General features: G+C 35.2%; 1 protein-coding gene across 1 annotated transcript in view; it reads left to right on the top strand.

Moving 5' to 3' along the window:
• Positions 1-20,330, top strand: part of ST8SIA4 (ST8 alpha-N-acetyl-neuraminide alpha-2,8-sialyltransferase 4) — a 117,365-nt gene extending 97,035 nt beyond the window's left edge. The window contains exon 5 of the mRNA XM_049871478.1: positions 15,873-20,330. Coding sequence (XP_049727435.1) covers positions 15,873-16,155 — 283 coding nt within the window. The 3' untranslated portion in view covers positions 16,156-20,330. The remainder of the gene's footprint in view (positions 1-15,872) is intronic.
• The last annotated feature ends 3,215 nt before the right edge of the window (positions 20,331-23,545 follow it).

Here is a 23,545-nt window from a genome sequence, read left to right as displayed (position 1 = left end):
ATTGATTTTTTTGTTGTTGTTCTTGATAAAACTGGTTCTAATAAATCGCCTAACAAAAATGCCTCTTCTTAGGCAGAGATTTGACAGGACTTTTGCACCTCTGCTTTGTCAATTCATAGCCTTCTCACTAGTCGCAAAAAGAGAAACATTTTGATTCAACTGACATTGCAAGTGAAAACATCCTGATATCCTAAACGGTTCTTGCCGTTAAGGCAATATTGTCAACTATGTGTTCTGATATTTAGATAGTTGTAATACACCCATGGGATGTGTGTGTGCATACATTTGCATAGCAAACTAGAGAGATACATTTACATATGCATTGTATATGTTTATTTGTATATATGATGCTTTGAATTCATGTATGATGCATGATTGCATGTACAAATGTAATATGTAACATAGTTTGTGTGTATATAAATTCAGAACTTGTATACCCCAAAATACCTAAAAATTCTGCACTGAACTGTGAGGAAACCTTGAGACCTTCGCACATGTCATTCCTTCATTGCATTGCACTATGAAAGTTTTTTTTTTTTTTTCTGAACACCTATCATATTCCCCAAATGGCTTAGCCATCACCGCTGGCAGATTATGAATAATATTTGAGGTTGAACAGATGTAAGCAATTTGTCATTTTTCCCCTTTTTGAACCAGCTTTGTTTTGATGAATCGACTGGAAATTGGAGCTTATGTAGAACTCCTGTTTGAAAAGCAGGAATGCTTTTCCACACTGGTATATATAGTAGACTCTTAAACATGGACCACAGGAGACAAGGAGCAGGGAAACTGGCCAGGGTGTGTTACAGAAAAACCTGGAAATTCATCAGTGAGGATTCCAACGTAGACCCAATTTCCTTAGTCTATAAACCAAACTCGTTGCCATCCAGTTGATTCCAGCTCATGGACCCCATGTATTACAGAGTAGAAGTGAGCTCCATAGGGTTTTCTTGACTGTAACCTTTATGAAAGCAAATCATGAGGCTTTTTTTCCTGCTGCGCCACTGAGTGGGTTCAAATTGCCAACCTTTCAGTTAGGAGACAGTACAAACCACTTGTGACATCCAGGGACCCACAGTCTATAGAACTACACATAAAGAATAGCTTTAGGTCATTCCAAACTGACCAAACTTCCCTCTCATTTTGAAAAGAGAGTTTTTAACTAATATATATATATTAGTTAAATATATATATATATATATCTCAGGGTGTCTGTGTTTCTATTTGGTCAGAATACTCTTCAAAGGATTAGTATTCTAACAATATAGAAAGCGCTGGTAAAGAAAGAGCTGGTTAAGAGTAGAGAAAGAAATTCGAACTATTCTTCCTGGCAAGAATTGATTCTGCTGAATGCAAGGGTGAGCTATTTTCTTTAATTATATTATTTGGCCCTAGTATAGCCAATTTAAATTGAGTCTTGCTGGTAATTCAGTTTTAGGGAAAGTTCTCCACAAGCTTCAAATTAGTGATTTGCTCCTTTGTTTAAAAGGAGAAGGGGGTAAAAAATCTAATTAAAGACAAATAGATCTTAATTCTGTAGCCCTGGCACTGCAGTGGTTAAGAGCTTGGCTGCTAACTAAAAGGTCAGCAGTACAAATCCACCACCCAGTCCTTGGAAACCCTATGGGGCAGTTCTACTCTGTCCTATAGGGCCGGTATGAGTCAGAATCTGTTTGACGGCAAAGGGTATTTTTTTTTAAGATCTTAATTCTAGAGCTATAAAATGCATATTTGTTTATATATTGATACCTCATTTGTAAACAATGCAATTTATTTTCATTATAATATTCAGTTACCAGGTATAAAAGGCCACTTAAGTCCAGAGTTTAGCCACTGCCCTGCACTTCCAGAGCCTGTGTCTGACCTGATAATTCTTGCAGTGGGAAGATCAATCATAGTGATTGTTTAAATTAAGACCAGTCTGGTCAGGAATTGGTCAGGACTAGATAATTATGAATTCTTAAACACTTAAAAGATTGGGAATGTCATATGCTACAGACAGAATTTAGTAACCAAAATGTGAACTATCAAAGACAGCCATCAATACACTTATTTCCTTTCTCGTGACCACATTTCATCATCATTGACATAGAAAATTCAATGTTAATATTATAAACTAGTTTTAGGTAGAATTCATAGACCATCCTCAAAGTTTTTTGAACCCTTGCCCCCTTTTAAAAACCGTGAAATCTGGTGCCCTTCTTTAATTTCATTTGGACTTTCAAAATAAATTTCATAGAAAGACTTGAACTGAATCAAAACAATTATAATATTTATTATGCTTTTTTTACTTCTACTCCACTCCTGAAATTCTTGTTTTCTCTTCTTCAGTAACTAATCGCTGATTCTAATAAACTGGATTAAGGATCGTATTTACCAAGTCTCTAGTGTTGAGGAGCTCATTGAGTATATTTTCTCACTGAGGATCTGAACAGGATGACCTACCTTGGATCCTTTTTTTCTCTTAGATTCTATAAGTTAATGTTACTCAGATATATAGCTCAGTCCCTGAGTTCCTGAGTTTGCTTTGATACACTGTTCTTATGTCAAAAACCAAAATGCTTTTTTTTTTTTATACCTAAAGTGAAGGACCCTCTTGATAGCTCTTGCAGACTTCTCACCAATTTTAAGGATTTTTAGCTTTCTTCTACATTGTATTTCACTTATTCTCTTTATTTGAAAAGATGAATGTGTAGGCAACATTTGAGACATTTTGGAGTTCTTTGGCAGTGAAGCAAGACCCTTAAAGATTCAAAGTGAGATTTTGTAATATTTCAAACTGAATCACTCTTTTTCTAATATGTAAATGTAATTTATTCCCCAATAGCCTATACTCCCTTTCCTGAAGATGTATATTTCCCAGATTCATCTCTTGCCTTCTGTACTCTATATGTGTTTTATGCATTAAGAAAGTTTATATGTGAAGTCTGAATCAGCATACACTGAATGTACTAACATAGAGAAGCAGATGGTCAAGAATTTTGTACACAGACTTTGGAAACCTACTGCCACAGCTTGCCTGTCTTCAATTTTTTTTTTCCCATGTAGAACCAATCATTAAACAAGTGATTTAAGATGCTTCATTATGGAAATATTCCTCTTGAACAGCAGCAGCCACAAAAAGCCATTTCAATTACTTTCTCATTTTAAAAAGTTATGTTTTACCCTCTTGATAAGTTTATTGTTATGAATCCTGAGCTAATTTTTTTCCATCAACTTATAGTCTTATTTAAAACATGAGGAAAAAGTTTTGAGACTTTCATTCCTGATTTTCTATTCTATCGGTATAGCCAAAAGAAAACAAATCATATGAAATAAGTGGTTGTGCTAGGCAGTGTTTCTAAATTTATGTTAATGTCATGATTGGTATTTAAGTTGAATTGTATATTTCACAGTCTAGATAGGGACCTAATGATCATTTTCCTGTGCCCTTTAAAATGTATCAAGTCCAAAAGAAGTAACTATTGAGTATTTACTGGTTTGTTTCTTGTTTTGCCAGAATATTTTCAAATCCTGGTTGTATAATGCAGGCAGTAAGTCACCAAATTCCTTAAACAGAAATAAGAGATAAACTGAACTCAAATTGGCTAGTCGAGTGTTATACGAACATGCTCATAAGTGACTGGTTGTATGAACTCTCTTAATATGATTGTATCAACATGATATATTAGGGTCCATTGGTGTATAGATTCATAATTCACATTGAACTGTTAATTGTATCACATCATTCAAGCCTTCCCAAATTCACAGAAGGTAATATGTATTAATCCAAATTTATAGATCGGGAATCAGAAATAGAGACAGACATACAAAAGGACCAGCCAATACTCATAAAGCAAATGGAAAGCACAATGGACTCTTTCTTAATGACCCTACAGAACACAGTAGAATGGCCCCTTAGGGTTCCCTAGGTTGTATGTAATGTTTATGGGGCAGATAGCCAGATTTTTTCTCCCGCAGAGCAGCTGGTGGGTTCAAACCACCAACCTTTCAGTTAGCAGCTGAGCACTTTACCCATTGTGCCACCATGTCTCCTTCTAGCAACATCATAAAACCAAAATAAATCCATTGCCTTTGAGTTGATTCTGACTCATAACAACCCAAAAGGACAGAGTCGAACTGCACCATAGGGTTTCCAAGGCTGTAAATCTTTGGGAAAGCAGACTACCATATCTTTCTCCCAAAGAGCTGCTGGTGGGTTCCACCCGCCTACCTTTTGGCTAGCAGCTGAGTACTTTAATGACTGCACCACCAGGGCTCCTTAGAAGCATTGTAATAGGGCAAATCTTCAGGCAAGTTACAGTTTGTTACAGAATAGCCTAATTTTGTAATACCGAATTCACTTTCGTACTTTTCCATTGCCAAGAATAGTATATTCTGTAATGTAATTATCTTTATGGCTGCATTTCTGATAGTTTTATTTCCCCAGTGGAATAATATAAATAAGAACATTATGTATATAAAATATATATGTATTATAGGATTTCATATATATATATACTAATATATATACATATATGCTAATGGCCTTCTATTCACAAATTGCTATTGATTCCATCAGATTGGAAGTTTCATCAGGTAAAGATTAATATGTGGAGGAAAAAATAGGTATTTGTTAATATTTGACAATGAAAAATATTGTCTCAAAGTTTCAGGGGTGAAAAGTTAAAATTATCCTTTACTAATCTTGTGGAGTGCAATGTACAGGGGTAGAATTTCCACTGCCAAGTAGTTTGGAAATGCAATTAGGATCCCAAAGCCTGCATACCTGGCATTACCCCAGTAGTATCCTTTCATGGGTCATTTCCCTCAGCCAGAAGCCCCTTTTGCAACTTATATGCTCATGGACAGCCCTTTATCAAGAAACAAATTTATGCCAAAGACAAGACAGTTGCCTAAATGGGCAGTTCCTTCAACATCTCACCCATTATGGCAGGAAAAATAAAAATCAAGAAAAATGATTTAAATCTGTCTAATGTCCCCACATACCATTAGATTGATACTTTCTGAAAAAGCTTTAAAGAACCACTTATAACTCTCTTATGTCTGTCTTGATTCTATTCGTTTACTGAACTTTGAGTTCTCTGACCTTTGCCTAATGTTTAATTTGTACAGTTTATTAGCAAGTATTTTACATTATTGGATGGATTATAGGTTATATTCGTTGGCTCTTACTCCTCTTGAAATGGATTTTAGAACATCTTCTATCTGGGAAGTTAATGTAACCTGACTTATTGATGTAAACTGGGCATATCCATTTGTGAATAGTTTAAATCAATTTTTTTAAAATAAGAGAATCAGACCATAAGAAGGGTTGCTTACATTTTGTCACTGTAGCAAAATGGACCTTTATTTAGAAACTGCCCTTATGTTGGCTGGAGAACTGGAATGTATCATCTCAAAGTGTCTCCTGGGAATAGATGTTTACATAAAGGAAAAATTTGCATGCTTAAACGCCTCTCTCATTTTCATCTTCCAAATAATTTAATAAATACCTAACCCATTTTTACTAATCTTTAGGATTATCTTCCACTCACCACCACCACCTGTCAATCTTAGGGAGAAAAATGTAAGGTTTCCATGGTTTTTGATTTTCAAGAAAAGATCTGATCTCTTAAGAAGGGTCACATACAAGGCATTTTAACATTAACCTCATTTAGCTTCCTAATAGTACTTCAGAAGGCCACCCATACCCTTTCTGAGTTCGTAGTACTTTACTTTTCATGCATCACCACTTCCTCATTTTTGGAGCTTAAATTACCAGTTTCGGTTGTGTTTCAGCATTTACTTGGGTTTAAAGAGAAGGTCATTAAAACCCATACTATGACACCTACATCATCATTTTGCCATGACGTCAATGCACCAGTTCAAGTTTTTAAGCATTATCTTTGAGCAAGTCCCAAAAGATATTTTTTAAAATAAGACTGAAATCCATCTATTTGTGACAATGCAATTACTTTTTAATTCTCTCTAACCAAAATCTGGTTAACCCATGGTGACCTGAATCATCCACGTGCTTTTGGAGAGAGCCCTTTTAATTTCATTCAGGTTTCTAATGAGGTGAATAAAATCTGGAGAATTCCTCCTGTTCATTTTGTTTAATTCTTCTCACTGCTCAGCCAGATTCCATTTTCCTGTCCAGCACTCCCTTTCATTAGTTTATCTCAGAAATTTTTGTGGATCATTTTGTACTTCTTAGATAATCACAAATCGATCATTATTAAATTTTAAGTAGTGAAGATTATATTGTAACTGCTAGTTACAAGAATTACAGGGAACCGGAAATGATGTTGCAAGTTTTTCAGCAGGGGTGATTTTAATAAACAGTTCTGTAATGTGGCTGAAGAGAAATGCTACATGCCATGTCAGATCACACATTGTAAAAGTTGGAGTAGACAGTAAATACAAGCAAAAATTGAAGATTAGACTAATGATATAGCTGGACATGCCTCATGTTCCTCAATTAGAATTCACATTACTTATGACCTTTGACAAATGAGAGTTTTAGGTATAGAAGAAATCATATAAAGGACCTAATCTGATTAGTGAGTAAATTGAGCTGAAAATGTTTCAATGATTTTCCCAAGATCACATAGTTAAAGGTAAAGCAAGACTCCATCTTTTCCAATGCTTTTCCCAGTATTGAATATTGTCACTCAGAGATTTCTCCACTGTATCAACACTACAAATCTCTAAAATACCAGCAAGAATAAATTAAATAAGCAGTCATTAAATACCTACCATGTGTCTGTTCAGCACTGTGTTGGGTATCGTAACAGACAAAAATAGAAGCATTATTTATATGTTCTCTATTTTCATTAGATGATAATGTTGAACTTTTATGTAAGTTTGTAGTGAAGCTGTCTTTTCAAAGATGAAAGGTAAACCCTATCTGTTCTCTTTACAAATGGGTATAAGTGAACAACCAATATCTATGAATTTTTCTAAGGGAAGCTTCTTTGATATTGAGTTTTCTTGTACAAAGCTTAGGGGACTAAAGGTCAGGAGGTATGTTCTCTTTCTACAGCTAGTGGTACACTGGAGCTGGTTTGTACAATTTTGCAAGAACTAATTGTCCCACGTCTTGCCAATTCAGTGATCAGTGATGTCAGGTTGATAGCTTGAAATCAACCATGATATGAATATTTACACCACGGAAATTGCCAAATGATACAAATCAGGCTCTCTCCCCAGTCAAGTGCATGTTGTTTAAACATTGACCAGCACACCAATGTATGGCTCACAGACTAAGCAAGCTTGGGCAAGCTATTTTACTTCCTGGGCTATAATTTCACCCCTTATGAAATAAGGATAATATATACAGTTGCATGTATCACAGGATTTTATGAGGAACATGTGAAAGCAGTTTTAAACTGTATGAAGTGGAATTACTAGTATTATAATAATAAAGGTATATGTTCACTAATAAAATGTGAGACACTCGGAAAAACCAATATAGAATAGATTAGATCTAGAATTTTTTAACTGTGTTTCTCCACTCAGCCTATGTCCATGGCCAGATCAAAAAAAAAAAAAAAAGAAGGTGAAATTTAGAGCTAAGGTCAAAGTCTCGTCCATGCAGTCAGTAACCAACAAACAACATACACACAAATAAAATATAGAGATTATTGAGACTAAAGTAGCGTTCCTACTGCTTTGCACATGCCATGAGTCTTCTATGCCTCAGATGAATTACATTTATGACATTTGATTTAAAAAAATGTGTATTGTATATGCAGAAAGAATTTGTATTTCTTTTTCATCACTTACTTTACACAGTGCTCTGCATATGGAAGGCATATAGAAAAAAGAAAATATTGACAGATTGACCTCTTGAGGTCACAAATCTCTGCTTTCATTTTAATGACATTTTATTCACATCTGCATGGAAATCCCCACCCTTTGATACTAAGTCAATGCTTTTGGCATTTGCAATGCGGTTAATAAGTAAGCTATATATTGAAACCACAAAGTCATTTTCTGACATCAAAAGCTTTTGAAAGTATACATGGTGAAACTGAGTCCTTTACCTTGGGCAGTGATCATTTACTTATGCAAAACAAAAGTTGCCTGAGTACAACAGCAATGTTGAGAATGAATTGCTAATCACCAAAACTCCGTACAGCTCTGTAGTTCCCCATATGCCCTGTATGTTGAAAATGATCCAGTGGACTTGCCATTCCAAGCCAAATGCTCTTTAGAAGGTAAAGAATCCCAATTCCTTGTTAGTTAAAATTGAAATCACTGGAGCCAGACAGATGTGATCTTAAATCCTGGTTCTGTCACAATCTCTGTGACCTTGAACTGGTTATTAAACCTTCCCAAACCTTGATGTCCTCATCTGTGAGATGACATCTACCTCATGGCTTATAATGAGGATTAAATTAAAAATAAAAAAAAGTAATAATGCATGTAGAGTTTTCAACACAGCCTCTAGTCCACTATAAATAATCGATAAGTTATTATTTTATTATTATTGCTACTTCTTATAAATTGCTTAATTTTTACCCCTGGGTCTTCTACAATGAATGTGGCTCTCTGTCCCATTGTCTCTTCAGATTAGAAATAGATTTAAGACCAATCCCTCTTGCCTCTCTTGAATAACATAATATTCCTCCCATCAAAAATGGTAGGATGAATTATTCTCATTGAATACAGTGCTGAAAGTTCATTTTTCTTGAAAGAAATTATTGCTAATCTTGCTTTTATGGCAACACAAGGTATCTCATTATTTTGAAAGGTATCAGGAACTTTACCCAAATAGTTTTGTTTTTTTTTTTAATTATGTTTTATGCACTTTAAAGAATAAGTTCATGTTTTGTAATATACTGCAGGCGGGGGATTCAAAAAGGGCTATTTCAACAGCTTGTGGGGAAAAAATAGAAAAATTCCATTTTAACATGCCCAGAATGGCTCATGTAAGTTGTATATTATATAGCCTAAACATGTACATTCCTCCTATGAAGGAACAAATATATTGACAAATATGGAGGATGGAATCTCTGAAAATTTAAATTTATTTTCTCCTTCTACCAGTTTTGATGGAAAGAATAAAGAATAGCATAATCATGAATGGTTTTTGTGAGCTTTCTGGAGGTGGGATTAATACTGGGTGGATGCAGACATATCCTGCAGAGATGAATTGTAGAGGGCTATTTCTATTTCTATTTCAACTTACTGTTAGAATCAGAAGGCACATTATTTACACTAAATAATGTGTTTGGGGAACCAGCACAAGCTCAGTTGTAGGAAGATAAATACGAGAGAAGAAATAGAGGAGATTAAGCATTGGACTACTAACTGAGCTGGCAGTTTAAACCCACCAAGGTGGGACAACTCAGAAGTAAGGCTTGAAAACCCTATGGAGCAGTTCTACTCTGCACACATGGGGCTGTCATGAGTTGGAATTGACTTGACAGCAACTAACAATAACAACCTCTGAACTAAGAGTACAGTGGTCCATTAGGTTATCTACTTCATCTCACGTTCCAGATAAAAGAGTTTTGGCGCTCATGAATGGAGGCTTGGCATATACTGTAACATTCAAGTACCACTCTTGGCACAGTGGGATTCCATTCTCTATATTCAAACAAATCTAGAAATTGTCATGTCCAAGTTTTAGAGAAGAAATTAATATTCCTTGGTTGTCAATATGTTGTGTCAAGTGTATAAAGCTTGATCATCTGCTTGAGTCAGATATAAAAGTAGTACTTTCATCAGTGTAGTATGACAATGTTTGCTTTTTTTGATAAAACTTTGGATGCTTGAGATAATCAGGCATTTTGTCTCCTTGAATGATTATTGTCTGATTTTCTTATGAGATAAAAATCTAAAAGGTTGCTGACTTTCAAATGAAGACATTTATGAATTACCGCCTTTGCTTTGCAATATATTAAAACCTGAAAGAAAATAAAGGGAATGGAATGGGGAGGAGGAAGCCGTGCAAGAGTAAGAGTGTATCACAGTTTCTTTCCTCAAGGAGTGTGTAGTTTCAAAGAGGGAGAAAATTTGAACTAGAAATAGAATTTTGTAGACAGAGGAAACCTCAAAGCCATAGAATGAAATGTTTTTGTTTCCCAGCTAAGGAAACATACCCATAGCGGTTAAATGAGATGACCACAATAGTGCAGCAAATGGGTGGTCACAGAAGTAAGTCTCCAACAAAGAAGTAGGATTTAATAGTGAGATTGAAGAATAAGTTGTTTGGGGATATGTTGAGATTTAACCTAAAACTATTAAGTACATGTCAAAACCTGTGTTATGTTCTTTCACACTTAGTAGCTCTTTTAAACTATACAAAAACAGTCTTGGATGTTAGGTATTGTTAACTAAGGTCCAAGGAATTGAAATAGTTTTCCCAAGGGCTTATAGCTAGTAAATATTATATCAGATCCAAACCCATGTCCCCTGACTACAAACATTTGTTATCTCTACCTTCTATCTACTTCAATATCACTGGTTTTGTGGGTAAAAGCATTGCAGATGTTGAGTTTGAAGTTAGAAATGAGACAGTATGTTGAGGGTATGAAACCCATGGCCGTTGAATCGATTCTGACTCATAGCAACCCTATAGGACAGAGGAGAACTGCCCCATATGGTTTCCAAGGAGCGGCTGGTGGATTTGAACTGCAGACCTTTTTGTTAGCAGCTGAACTCTCAACCACTGCGCCACCAGGGCTCCTGTCAAGAGTATAGAAGATAAGAAATCTTGCTTTACAAGAACAGAGCTTCCATTTTATTTATCTATAAAAAGTTATACATGTTCAATTTACACACAAAATCCAGGGTGATTTTGTTTCCTGCAACAGGGCAGAGCATTATAATATTAAAAACGAAGGAAAAGTATCCCCTGAAGTCATCTTAAAATCAAACAATATTGTAACTTAACTAGTAAAAAAGGCCTGCCTTGAGCGTTATGCTCTTTTAAGGGCTATCTAGATGGGATCAAAATGACAACAGCAACTCAAAAGATTAGATAAGAACCTTAGGGGGGCAATGAGTTAATGTTAACAAGGGAGGAACAACTCAGAAAAGGAGGGTGAGAATGGTTGCACAACTTGAAGAATGTAATCAATGTCCCTAAATTGTACATGGTAGATACTGTTGAATTGGTGTTGGTTTTGCTGTGTATATTCTCAACAACAAAACAAAATTTAGGGAAAAAAAAAAAAAACACCATATATATGTGTGGTGGGGAAGGCAGACGAAACAGTGCTATCAGTCAAGGATGGCTGCAGGTGTGGTTTGCTGAGTGCTCACTGAGTGCCAGGCCGTGGGTGCCAGCACTTTGAAAAATACAGAGTAAACAGGGCTCAGGCTTCCAGGTGGAAAGTCCCAGCTGAGGTTAGCCAGTACCTCTCACCTCTGGTTGCCCTCCTCCAAGACCAGCAATGCAGGGTAACAGAAAGCGGAGGGGCAGGGACCGAGGGTGGAAGCAACAAGCCTTCGCTTAAAGCCACCTCTGATATTTACAGGATCAGTTTCATTCATTGAGGCTGCAGATGATAGCAAGCAGCAGTTGGTTAGGAACCAGGGGTGGGGGCTCTGGAGAGAAATGAGTCAGGAGCCTCCCTGCTTCCAAGGAGCTCATGAGAAAAAAAAAAAAGGAAGAAAAGGTGAGAGGGAGGGAGACTGGAAAGCAGGCAGGCAGAAGCAAATTAAAAATATAAGAAATAGAACTTAGTCTATCTAATAAAACATGTTTTTGTCTAAGAATGATTGTAATATATATTAAGACCCAAATCTCCCAGAGGAAAAAAGCGACCATGAAGTTGTAACAGTATCTCCATGTTGTTGGATTATAGGTGATACTCTTCTTTCTCATTCTTTTTTCTTCACATTTTCTACAGGGAGCATGAATTGAATTTATAATTTAAAAAATCCAGTGACATAAAAAGAAATGCATGTATGGACGGGAGATCATTTGCTGATTTGTAAACACTGCTAAACTTTATATTATAACAAGGAGTCTCTGTGTGGTGCGGGTGGCTGATGCACTTGGCTGCTAACCAAAAGGTTGGAGGTTCCAGTCCACCCAGAGATGCCTCAAAAGAAAGGCCTGGTGTTCTACTTCCATCAGATTATAGGCATTGAAAACCCTATGGAGCACAGTTCTACTCTGACACACATGGGGCTCACCATCAGTCGGAATCAACTCAATGGCAACTGGAGGAAAAAAAAAAATAGGTTTAAATTTAAGATAAAAACTTGGAACATCTTGTCGTTGTTGTTAGGTGCTGTCAAGTCGCTTCCAACTCATAGCGACCCTATAGGACAGAGTAGAACTGCTCCATAGGGTTTCCAAGGAGCGGCTGGTGGATTTGAACTGCCAACCTTTTGGTTAGCAATTGAGCTTTTAACTACTATGCCACCAGGGCTCCTTGGAACATCTTAAAGTCTACATATTTCATTATTTTATTAGTGTGCTCTTTTCAATTAATTTTTTTTTCCAAACTAGGCTAAAAACTTAAATTAATAGTCTATTTTTGATAACTTTCTCACAAGAAATTTGTAGCTTTTAGATGAATTTAAATGGATACTTTCAGGTATAGATTTTAATATTGTACTCTTGTTAAATTGACATATTATCTAACTGATAATCCTAATGGAATAAAAAATAACATCCATTCTTACCTGTTTCACATGTGAAGGGATGTTTCCCTGGGCAAATACTAAATCTTGATAATTTAGATTGGCTTATATAATACCAAGCATGACGTTTAGACTTATAATAAGCACACTCTAAACTTTTACTGACTGACCAGTTCCTGTGTGTGTGAGTGTGCGTTTTTAATTTCACAGAATGTTATTACTTGCAGCCTTAGTCTTTAACCAGCTTTAAAATGTTGTTTCTATTTAGCTGCAACATTTGTGATAGATGCCATTTATTAAGGTCTTTTTTGTTGTTATTTTTAGGAATCAACAGAAAAAAAGACATTTATTTTTGTGATGTTTCTTCAAAAATATTCTTACAAATTAAAAAATAAAACCCAAACCTATTGCCTTCGAGTCAATTCTGACTCATAGCAACACTATGATAGGACAGAGTAGAACTGCCCCACAGAGTTTCCAAGGAGCACCTGGTGGATTTCAACTGTGGACCTTTTAGTTAGCAGCTGTGGCTCTTAACCACTACGTCACCAGGGTTTCTGTTCTTACAAATAGGTTTCTTCCATTTACAAATAGGTAGTTTATTTTCTTTGAAATTATGCAAATCATAGCAAACCAAACATCACAAAACATAATTTCTTCTGTTAGCTTTGCTAAACCAAAGTTAGTTGATAACAGTATTTTTTTTGTTTTTTTTGCATTTTTTTTGCATAGGTTAGTGTATTTGGGCCAAGGCCACAAAAAGTTTCTAAGGCCTCTCTACTCATACTTTCAAATAGAATGTTTTAGGATCATGGTTTCACTTCTAAAACATAATTTTAATTAATATTAATCAATTATTTAATTGATATCCCAATATAGCCTTCCTCTTAAAAACTTTCATAATTTCCTCCATAAAATCCTCACTGCAGTCACATAACAAAGTTGAGAATATTCTCAGGACCTAGATTCTTCTTTTATTTATTTTCTTAGATGTGCTAATGTCTCTATAATGTTCTACCTGGCTGTGCGTTTAGACGCCAGCCACTTGAGGGCAAGGACACAGACTCATTTATTTTCTGTTTGTGGTGTCTCATATCACGTTCTGGGTCAAGAAATGTTGGCTGATTCTACATCTCTGACAGTTTTTGAAACATTTAGAGTTAATAATTTCACCTTCAGTATTTCCTTCTAATGTTACAGTTGCTTATTTTTACTGCATGTAGAGGTTGCTTTCGGTAGTTTGTTTATGACCAACCATGGTTAAGTTGGTTAAATTAGTTTCCAGGAAATTTCTTCAGAGTCAGGAAATGGAAAGCATTTACTTTCAATGTGATCTTGGAGTCACATATAATGTGACTTTGGAGTCTCATAAAATATATATAGCAGTATATTTTTTCCTACTTGTTATCTTTTCCTCACTTTTGTAATAAGATAATTCAGCATAAACTTATACTGCCACACTATTGCCCGTCATTGAACTTCTCTGGTGGAACTAATCATTTCTTTTTTGATTGAATTTGAACTTGCTATGTTTACTTAAATATATATATATATATATATATACACAAATAAATAACTTTTTAAATTAACCAACTTAATGAACTGACATCTGTAGCCACATAGAGACCACACCCACAAAACTTTCCCATAATAATCATTCCATTTTAAGAACACCTTCTTCTTAAAGCCAAGGGCACTTCAGGTTGTATCGTAGTGTCTTCAAGGCCTTCTAACTAGGTTAACTTTGCTCATTGCGTAGGATTAATGTCTGTGGTTTCTTTGAAATCTTAACACTAGATGGTCTATGGCTTTTGTGTATTCAGCTACCTTTGAGTTGTGAACAAATTCTAAGATGTTCCCCTCTGAAAATTTTTCCGTATTGAGAATAGGATTTCTCAAACCAATGGTGGTGACAAAAGGTGTATAAAGCGTTTTACATTGCACAAAACATTTATCACATGCCCTGCACAAAATGAGAAAAATACAAAATGTGAAAGGCAACTCTGGTTGCAAGAAGGGGGGAAAAAAGAAAAAATAGGGATAATGGATCAGAATATTTCTTATTTTTGATATTTGTAGTGAAGTTTGGAAGTCCAACATTTCTTTAAGCAAATAAAATAAAATTACAGTTTAATTTTTTTATTTTTCACATCCAACACATGTATTTGATCTTGTCTGGAAAGCTTCCCAGACGCATAAAATAACAAGGAAGGAAAAATAATATATAATATTGAAGCAAGGGCATTAAAGACAGCAAAGGCCAGATTGTTCTTTTTACATATAACCTTCTCTTTACATTTGGATGGCAGTGCATACATTTCCCCAAATAATCGTAAAAACAAAAATGAAACCATTTTTAAGGTTTTATGTATTGAGTGTAAACGGACAACTTTGAAAGTAGGAGAAAATCCACACCCTTCTTCTTTGAGTTGGTACTAATAGATAACCGTCTTGAAGGAAACGAATATGCCCAGAAGGATTGGAAACACTTTTCCCTCCAGAAGTGGTGATTAACTTGTGAGTTTGCATAGCTTTCAGGCAAAGTTTGTCAACAATGATGGATCTGAACATTTTAGAGTGTTTTATTGCCTTTAAAATGAATAATATAAAATGCTTATCAGCACTGAAATATATTTTAGCTGTTTAACAAAATTTTAAACTGGGTAAGTGGTGAACCATTTAGCAATTATTTTACAGCTATATTTTGTCTATTGTTGTTCTTATATTGATTGAGACAATGTTTTTAATTTGCTTTAGTAAAATGGGGCCTGGGCAACTGGAGTTGAGTAAGTTGTTGAATAAATTTTGCAAAGCATTTACTTGTTTGAATTTTTAATTGAAATATCAGACATTTTGAAAACCTCTAGGCATATTTTCAAATTTATTTTTTCTAAAAGGATTTCTCAATCTCCACCCTTGTACCATGCCTTTTGCAGTCATATTTAGCCCTTTCTGAGGAGATTCTACTCTGTCTATTATACAAATGTTTGCTGCTAATTCATATTGATTGTGAGATTTCACTGCTCACATGACCTACAGGCCAGGTGCTCTGAATATTTATATGACCACAAGAAAAATCTAGAAAATAAAGACAAATAAAAGAATTAATTTGTTTAATTTTTTAAGAAATATATTAATTTTTCAGGAATACTTTTTAATGTTATTTATAAAGATACATTTTAAATGTTATTTACTTTAAATCTATATGATAGAATTATATAGATTTGCTGTAGGATATATTTTGTGCTTCTCTAAATTCTTCTTTTCCATTTTTTTTCCAGTTACTGGCTGACAAACAAAGTTCCCATCAAAAGACCCAGCACAGGTCTCCTCATGTATACACTTGCCACAAGATTCTGTGATGAAATTCACCTGTATGGATTCTGGCCATTCCCTAAGGATTTGAATGGAAAAGCTGTCAAATATCATTACTATGACGATTTAAAATATAGGTACTTTTCCAATGCAAGTCCTCACAGAATGCCATTAGAATTCAAAACATTAAATGTGCTACATAATAGAGGAGCTCTAAAACTGACAACAGGAAAGTGTGTAAAGCAATAAAGCACACTGACAAACAGACAAACAAAACTGAATATGCACTTCTTTTCTGAAGATGCTTCCTAAAATTTGAAAATAGGATCCAAACCAAGACTGAGTTTCAGCATCCACCAAGCAACTATAAGGTTGATATAAAACGTTTATGAGAAACCCATTACCAGCTGATGAAATACCTGCAAAGTACTCTAAAAATTAAATATTTTGACTTCAAGGGTCCTAGTAAGTGCCACTTCCACTAAGAACACAGCTTGAATGTATAATCAGTAGTGTTTACAAGATCCAGCAATGCATTCATCGTTTGGTAAAGCAAATTTGTTCATCACTGTTGGGCTGTCACTGCAAAGCCAAGCACATTAGAAGAGGAACCAAGGAACACAACTCAGCCTGTGAGGAAATCAAACCATCTTTGTCAGCAGAAATCATGATGGAAAGAGTTTGAGCAGTGAAATCCAGAAGAGTAAACAACTTAAGTAAATGCCTTCTGTCAGGACTCTGAGTCTGATCATGAATTTTATGTTTTTGTTTATATATATTTTTTGTCTTCTGGTTTCTCTTTTGGTTTGGGTATTAGGGTGCTTAAAATTTCTTTCTCAGCTAAATATGAATGAGACAAATAACTTTAAAATAATCATTTTTAAAGCTCTTGTTTTTTTTAAAGAACAATCACACTTTTTTTTACAAAGTTTTATTTTGCACAACTCTAAACCTCCAGATATATATATATATATTTTTTTTTTGATGGTGTAGAAAGTACCAGCAAAATTGTACCACTTAGTAATATTCTAAAAAAAGTTCCGTGTTATATGAGACAGTAAAATTAGCAGAAAAAATGTACTTTTGGTACCAAAGATTACTGATGTTTCTACACAACTTTTCTCCTTTCATGAAAATAAGTTATTATTAACATATTAATATATTATGCTTCTAATGTGAAAGTAGTCTCTAAAATTTTAATTTTACTAATGCAAATATTATTTTTATTTGAATGAAGGCTTCCACATCTTTTACATTTCATAATCATTTTGTGGAATCTCTTTGTCCTTTAGAATAAATGTTTGATTGGGAGAGCTGAAATATGACTTCTAGTTCTTTAATGTTTCCCTTATTATTAAAATGGAAAGATCTGCATGTTCTTTATACCATTGTTAAATTTCTTAGTACAGAAACAATATGATCAATAGAGTGTTGATTCCATAGCAGAGGTGATAAATTTTAAGAGATTTAACAAGGAAATTACGTGTCAATATTTTGTACTTCAAATGAATTAAATTTCCCAGTATTTTTTTCCTGTAGTTAAATTTAATCACATTATCATTTTATTTTTTTTTTAATTAAGTTATTAAGGAGATAAAGCATTTTTTTAAATGTTAATGTATAACAGGTTTGACCAATATGACAGTTCTGGTAACATCCTTTATTGGGAGGTAATTTTGATGACAAATTGTTTCTTTAGAAATTGAAAAACAAAAGTACTGCATTCCCACTACTACTCCCGGTGTGAAACAACTTATATGACTTGACTTCTTGTTTCTTAGAGAAAGAAGTTTAAGAAAAGAAGAAATGGCATGGAGATTCTATTTGTTTTGTTTTGTTTTTTAGGGAAGGCAGCCCGAGAAAAGAAGAAATAGCACGGTATATATACACATGTATATATGTATATATATTCCTGGGAAAGGATATTCATAGGAGTACAGTTTTCAATACTTTTAATATGTATTATTTTTTTTCAAATGTGGCAGAGCCTTAGGATACAGAAGATTATATTTCTGAGAATTCTTGTGTCTCTTAGAGAAAACATACAGTGCATAAAAAAGAGGCATAGCTAAAAATGGGTAGAACACTGACATACTTTTATCATTAAACCATTTATCTATTGGAATTTTTAAAAGAATTAGGTACATGTTTTGAATATAAATTGAAAAGTCCCAGTTACATACCAAATCAAAAGTAGGTGATTTCCAGAGCCTCGATTTGGACTATTTGCAGATGACAAGTGGATCAAGTAGCCCCTAATTTGAATTCACAAGTAAATTCTTATGGGTGAAATCCATCTGAGCACTCATTCAAGGTATGTCTTAAAAAGCCACAGCCAGGAACCTGGCCATTTTTCCTGTTTTTTCAGTAAATATATTTAAACCATTTCAAAGGCCACAGCAAAACATCCCATGCATCCACTGTTCTGTGCAGTGATGTTTATCTGTCTCATAGATGCATTGAGTAGTGCCTTTTTAGCTTCTTCACGTTGCTTTGTTACCCTATGCTTTGTGTTCTCTAAATACGTTGCCCAGTTCTGAAAATGTCCAGCATAAAAAAGGGCTTCAGTATCGACTGAGACTACTTTTGTTCATCTCAGGGAACTTTCAATACTGTAGAATGAATTCAATTAAAGGCATTTAGTGTTCAGAGAAGACAAACTGTACAAGACCATTTCATTCCCTATTGTATACCTTTCCATCTGCCCTCCCCTTTGACTATCTGCTGTGGCCTTCTGACAGGGACAGGGCAAGGAGATCATGGAAGGCTAACAGCAAGATTAAAAAAAAGGAACTGAGGTTTAACCCATAAGAGGGCATAAGGGACCATGACAAAATCAAATCATAAATACATACTTGAAATATCTGGGGTTTTCCCCCCTTTGGACAATATTATATGTTCATAGCTTTAATTTTAGTTTTGTTTTGTTTTTCATGATTTAACCCTATACCTGGCAATGCTCAGGCAGCTGATTGTGAAAATCTTCCTGTACATTAGAAAACATGGTTGTTACTGTGTTGTTGACATGAGTAGGCCATAGAAACATTTTCATCGCTATTACCCAGCCTGGTCTATAACTAACCTTAAATTGCTAAAAAATAAATCAGTAACATGTTTTCTGGGCAAATCTAATGATTCAGCCCACAGGACTGATGACATTTCTGTGGAAGCTTGTTTCTATCTGAAAGAAGGTGCTGGGCATTCAACTGTCTTCATATATTGTGTATCATATAAATTGTATATCGATTACTAATGTGAATTTCTACATACGTGCTTATAGAAGCAATCTATTTAAATAATGCTATTATGGGTAGTGTACATACCAAGTGGTTATTAAGCTACATAGGACAGAAGGGTGAACAAAGTAATTTATTTCTAATCGAGTCAGTTAGTCATAATGCACACTATGTGGTATTTGGTTCATAAAAGAGTTGTTTTCATGTGGTTATTGTACAGAGTATTATAATTGTGGAAGGGTTGTGGGAAGAGTTATGTATAGCTAGTTGTAATCTCTGCAAGTTGGAAAGTTTCCCCATCAACCATTATCCATATACCAATGTTTTAACAATTGAGTGAGGATTATTGTCCGTATTTGAAGAAAGTCCAGATAAAGCCCACCTAGAAATAGATATTTTCTTATATATGTGCTATAGATATATCTTTATAGTACAAATAGACATGTGTGATGCATATACACAATGCTATATATGTGTATCTGTGTGTATACACACAGGGTCTGTAACATACACTGTTATACTAACATCTTCAGGGTTTGCACTGTGAATCACTCTGGAGATAATCCCATTTTAGAGCAAAGAAGTTCTTTTGAGACTTTCGTCACTAAACTGCTTTAAGAGGGATCTACTTTATAACTGAATTCTATGTTGTTCATAGCTAGAGTTACAATAACGGTCTAGTATATCCAAAACTTTACAAAAAAATTTAAAAAATGTCTTCAAGCTGGTAATGTATTTGAACTGCAGTTTTCAGATTGTGGCGTTAGGCCTCCTTGTGTCTCTCACTTAAGTAGCACTTTTTAATAAATACTGTTTCTTTGTGTAGGCAAAAGCACAAGTGTTTCAAATGTATATAACAGGAACAAAAAAGAAGAGTTTACAGACATAGTGTTGCTGCACAGGAGAGTTCTGAGTATTTCTTATATAATTTGTGGAGTTGAAAGATGAGGTTTACTCTGTCAGGTTCATTCTGTTCAACACTGTTTCCCTATTGTTTGTATATAGCAATTGGGTATTATTGTTTTATCATTTGTAAAATTGTAAAATAAATTAAAATCCCTTTTTTTTCCAATTTTTCTTTTATCTCTTCTATCTAAGCCCATGATTCCACTTTATGTGTCAATACCAGATACAAGTTTTGCTTACGTGTTTGTCTTCTCTTACCCTCAGTCCATCCATACCTCAGCAAACCGTTTCTTTTAAAGTGTGTACATGGGAATGTGAATAATATTAAAAGACCCGTGAGCATCAGGAAGTCCTTAACTTTGTGCATGTTGCATTCTGTAGTTGAGGGAATGGAGTGGTACAGACGTTGTGGTCGTTTACATCCAATTTATATTCCCACTGGCTGCTGCCAGTGAGCCATTCCAGGTGCATGAAGGGAGAGGCCAATGGCTCCTTAGACACTGCACACTCCCACAGCTGCCCCTTGACTTGTAATTTCCTTTGCTGTTTGCTCCACTTGCTACTGTTTGCAGTTTGCCTTCCAGGAGATGATTCTGAAAAACTGCATGTTTCAACCTGTTGCCATGATTTTCTCTAAGTGGCAAGTTTCTGTTTTTAGACCCTACACTGTTTACTGTAGAAAGTATTGACTGTAATTTTCATGAGGTCACTTTTAGCATTGTTCAATTTGTAAACATTTTCTGGAGACCAAGAATGAGCTGTTAACACTGGTTAATGAATTCGGGCTTTCATATTTGCATTTTATTTTCAAAGACGTGTATATGATGAGCCATTTCTACATGTTATTGGGATATAATCAGACTTCATCGTGCAGAGCTACCACTTTTTGATTTAGGGATGAAATTTCTGGCCTTTGGTATGAGTTTTGTTGACTTTTAATCAATTTTCTAAAAGACAATGGTAAAAAAAAAAAATGCTCCTAATATCAATTACCATTGAAAATACTGATTATTTTTAATTAGATCAAAGGGTATTCTTGCTTGATATGTGGATTGTTGTTGTTAGGTGCCGTCGAGTCAGTTCTGACTCATATCGACCCTATGCACAACAGAACAAAACACTGCCCAGTCCTGCACCATCCTTACAATCGTTGTTATGCTTGAGCTCATTGTTGCAGCCACTGTGTCAATCCACCTCGTTCAGGGTCTTCCTCTTTTCCACTGACCCTGTACTCTGCCAAGCATGATGTCCTTCTCCAGGGACTGATCGCTCCTGACAAAGTGTCCAAAGTATGTAAGACACAGTCTTGCCATCCTTGCCTCTAAGGAGCATTCTGGCTGCACTTCTTCCAAGACAGATTTGTTCGTTCTTTTGGCAGTCTTGATAAATTCAATATTCTTCGCCAACACCACAATTCAAAGGTGTCAACTCTTCTTTCGTCTTCCTTATTCATTGTCCAGCTTTCACATGCATATGATGTGATTGAAAATACCATGGCTTGGGTCAGGAGCACCTTAGTCTTCAGGGTGACATCTTTGCTCTTCAACACTTTGAAGAGGTCCTTTGCAGCAGATTTGCCTAATGCAATGCATCTTTTGATTTCCTGACTGCTGCTTCCATGGCTGTTGATTGTGGGTCCAAGTAAAATGAAATCCTTCACGACTTCAATCTTTTCTCCATTTATCATGATGTTGCTCATTGGTCCAGTTGTGAGGATTTTTGTTTTCTTTATGTTGAGGAGTAATCCATACTGAAGGCTGTGGTCTTTGATCTTCATTAGTAAGTGCTTCAAGTCCTCTTCACTTTCAGCAAGCAAGGTTGTGTCATCTGCATAACACAGGTTGTTAATGAGTCTTCCTCCAATCCCTATGCAACGTTCTTCTTCATATAGTCCAGCTTCTCATATTATTTGTTCAGCATACAGATTAAACAGGTATGGTGAAAGAATACAACCGTGACCCGCACCTTTCTTGACTTTAAACCAATCAGTATCCCCTTGTTCTGTCCGAACAACTGCCTCTTGATCTATGTAAACGTTCCTCATGAACACAATTAAGTGTTAAGAATTCCCATTCTTCTCAGTGTTATCCATAGTTTGTTATGATCCACACAGTCGAATGCCTTTTCATAGTCAATAAAACATAGGTAAATATCCTTCTGGTATTCTCTGCTTTCAGCCAGGATCCATCTGACATCAGCAATGATATCCCTGATTCCATGTCCTCTTCTGAAACTAGCCTGAATTTCTGGCAGTTCCCTGTCGATTTACTGCTGCAGCCATTTTTGAATGATCTTCAGCAACATTTTGTTTGCATGTGATATTAATGATAAAAAAAAATTGTTCTATAATTTCCACATTCGGTTGGATCACATTTCTTGGGAATAGGCATAAATATGGACCTCTTCCAGTCAGTTGGCCAGGAAGCTGTCTTCCATATTTCTTGGCATAGACGAGTGAGCACCTCCAGCGCTACATCTGTTTGTTGAAACATCTCAATTGATATTCCATCAATTCCTGGAGCCTTGTTTTTCACCAATGCCTTCAGAGCAGCTTGGCCTTCTTCCTTCAGTACCATTGGTTCCTGATCATATGCCACCTCTTGAAATGGTTGAACATCGACTAATTCTTTTTGGTGTAATGACTCTGTGTATTCCTTCCATCTTCTTTTGATGCTTTTCCTGCGTCGTTTAATATTTTCCCCATGGAATCCTTCACTATTGCAACTCCAGGCTTGAATTTTTTCTTCAGTTCTTTCAGCTTGAGAAATGCCGAGCGTGTTCTTCCCTTTTGGTTTTCCATCTCCAGCTCTTTGCACGTGTTATTATAATACTTTACTTCATCTTCTTGAGAGGCCCTTTGAAATCTTCTGTTCAGGTCTTTTACTTCATCAATTCTCCCTTTTGCTTTAGCTGTTCAACCCTCAGGAGCAAGTTTCAGAGCCTCCTCTGACATCCATCTTGGTCTTTTCTTTCTTTTCTGTCTTTTCAGCGACCTCTTGCTTTCTTCATGGATGATGTCCTTGATGTCATTCCACAACTCATCTGGTCTTCAGTCACTATGTGGATAGATCTTCTAAAATTGCTGTCTTAATCTTCTTATTTTATATTACAGTGAAATCCTTTTCAAAATGTGTTCTGAGAAACACTTGTTCAAGGTGCTTTGCAAGTGAATGGTTTGTGCTGACATATTACATAATAATCTCAGGATTCACAAGGCATTATCGATTTTAGAAAACTCTGAGATGTCTGGAAGTACAGAAAACAATTTACATTTTCTAACCAAGAATTCTCAAATATATTGGATTGTTTCACCTTCAGTATATATGGAACATATTTTAAGAAATGCCAGAATACATTTTTTTTTTTAAAAAAAAACAACCTCCCCACAGAATTAACATCTGGACATTTATTTTTTTATCTGTCTGATAAAATGCATATCTATAATGTACTTTGCCCCAAAAAAAAAACCCATTGCCTTTGAGACAATTCCTCCTCAT

Source organism: Elephas maximus, chromosome 2 (genome assembly GCF_024166365.1).
Source record: "Elephas maximus indicus isolate mEleMax1 chromosome 2, mEleMax1 primary haplotype, whole genome shotgun sequence".
NCBI classification, from domain to species: Eukaryota; Metazoa; Chordata; class Mammalia; order Proboscidea; family Elephantidae; genus Elephas; species Elephas maximus.
This window is presented reverse-complemented; position numbering and strand designations above follow the sequence as displayed.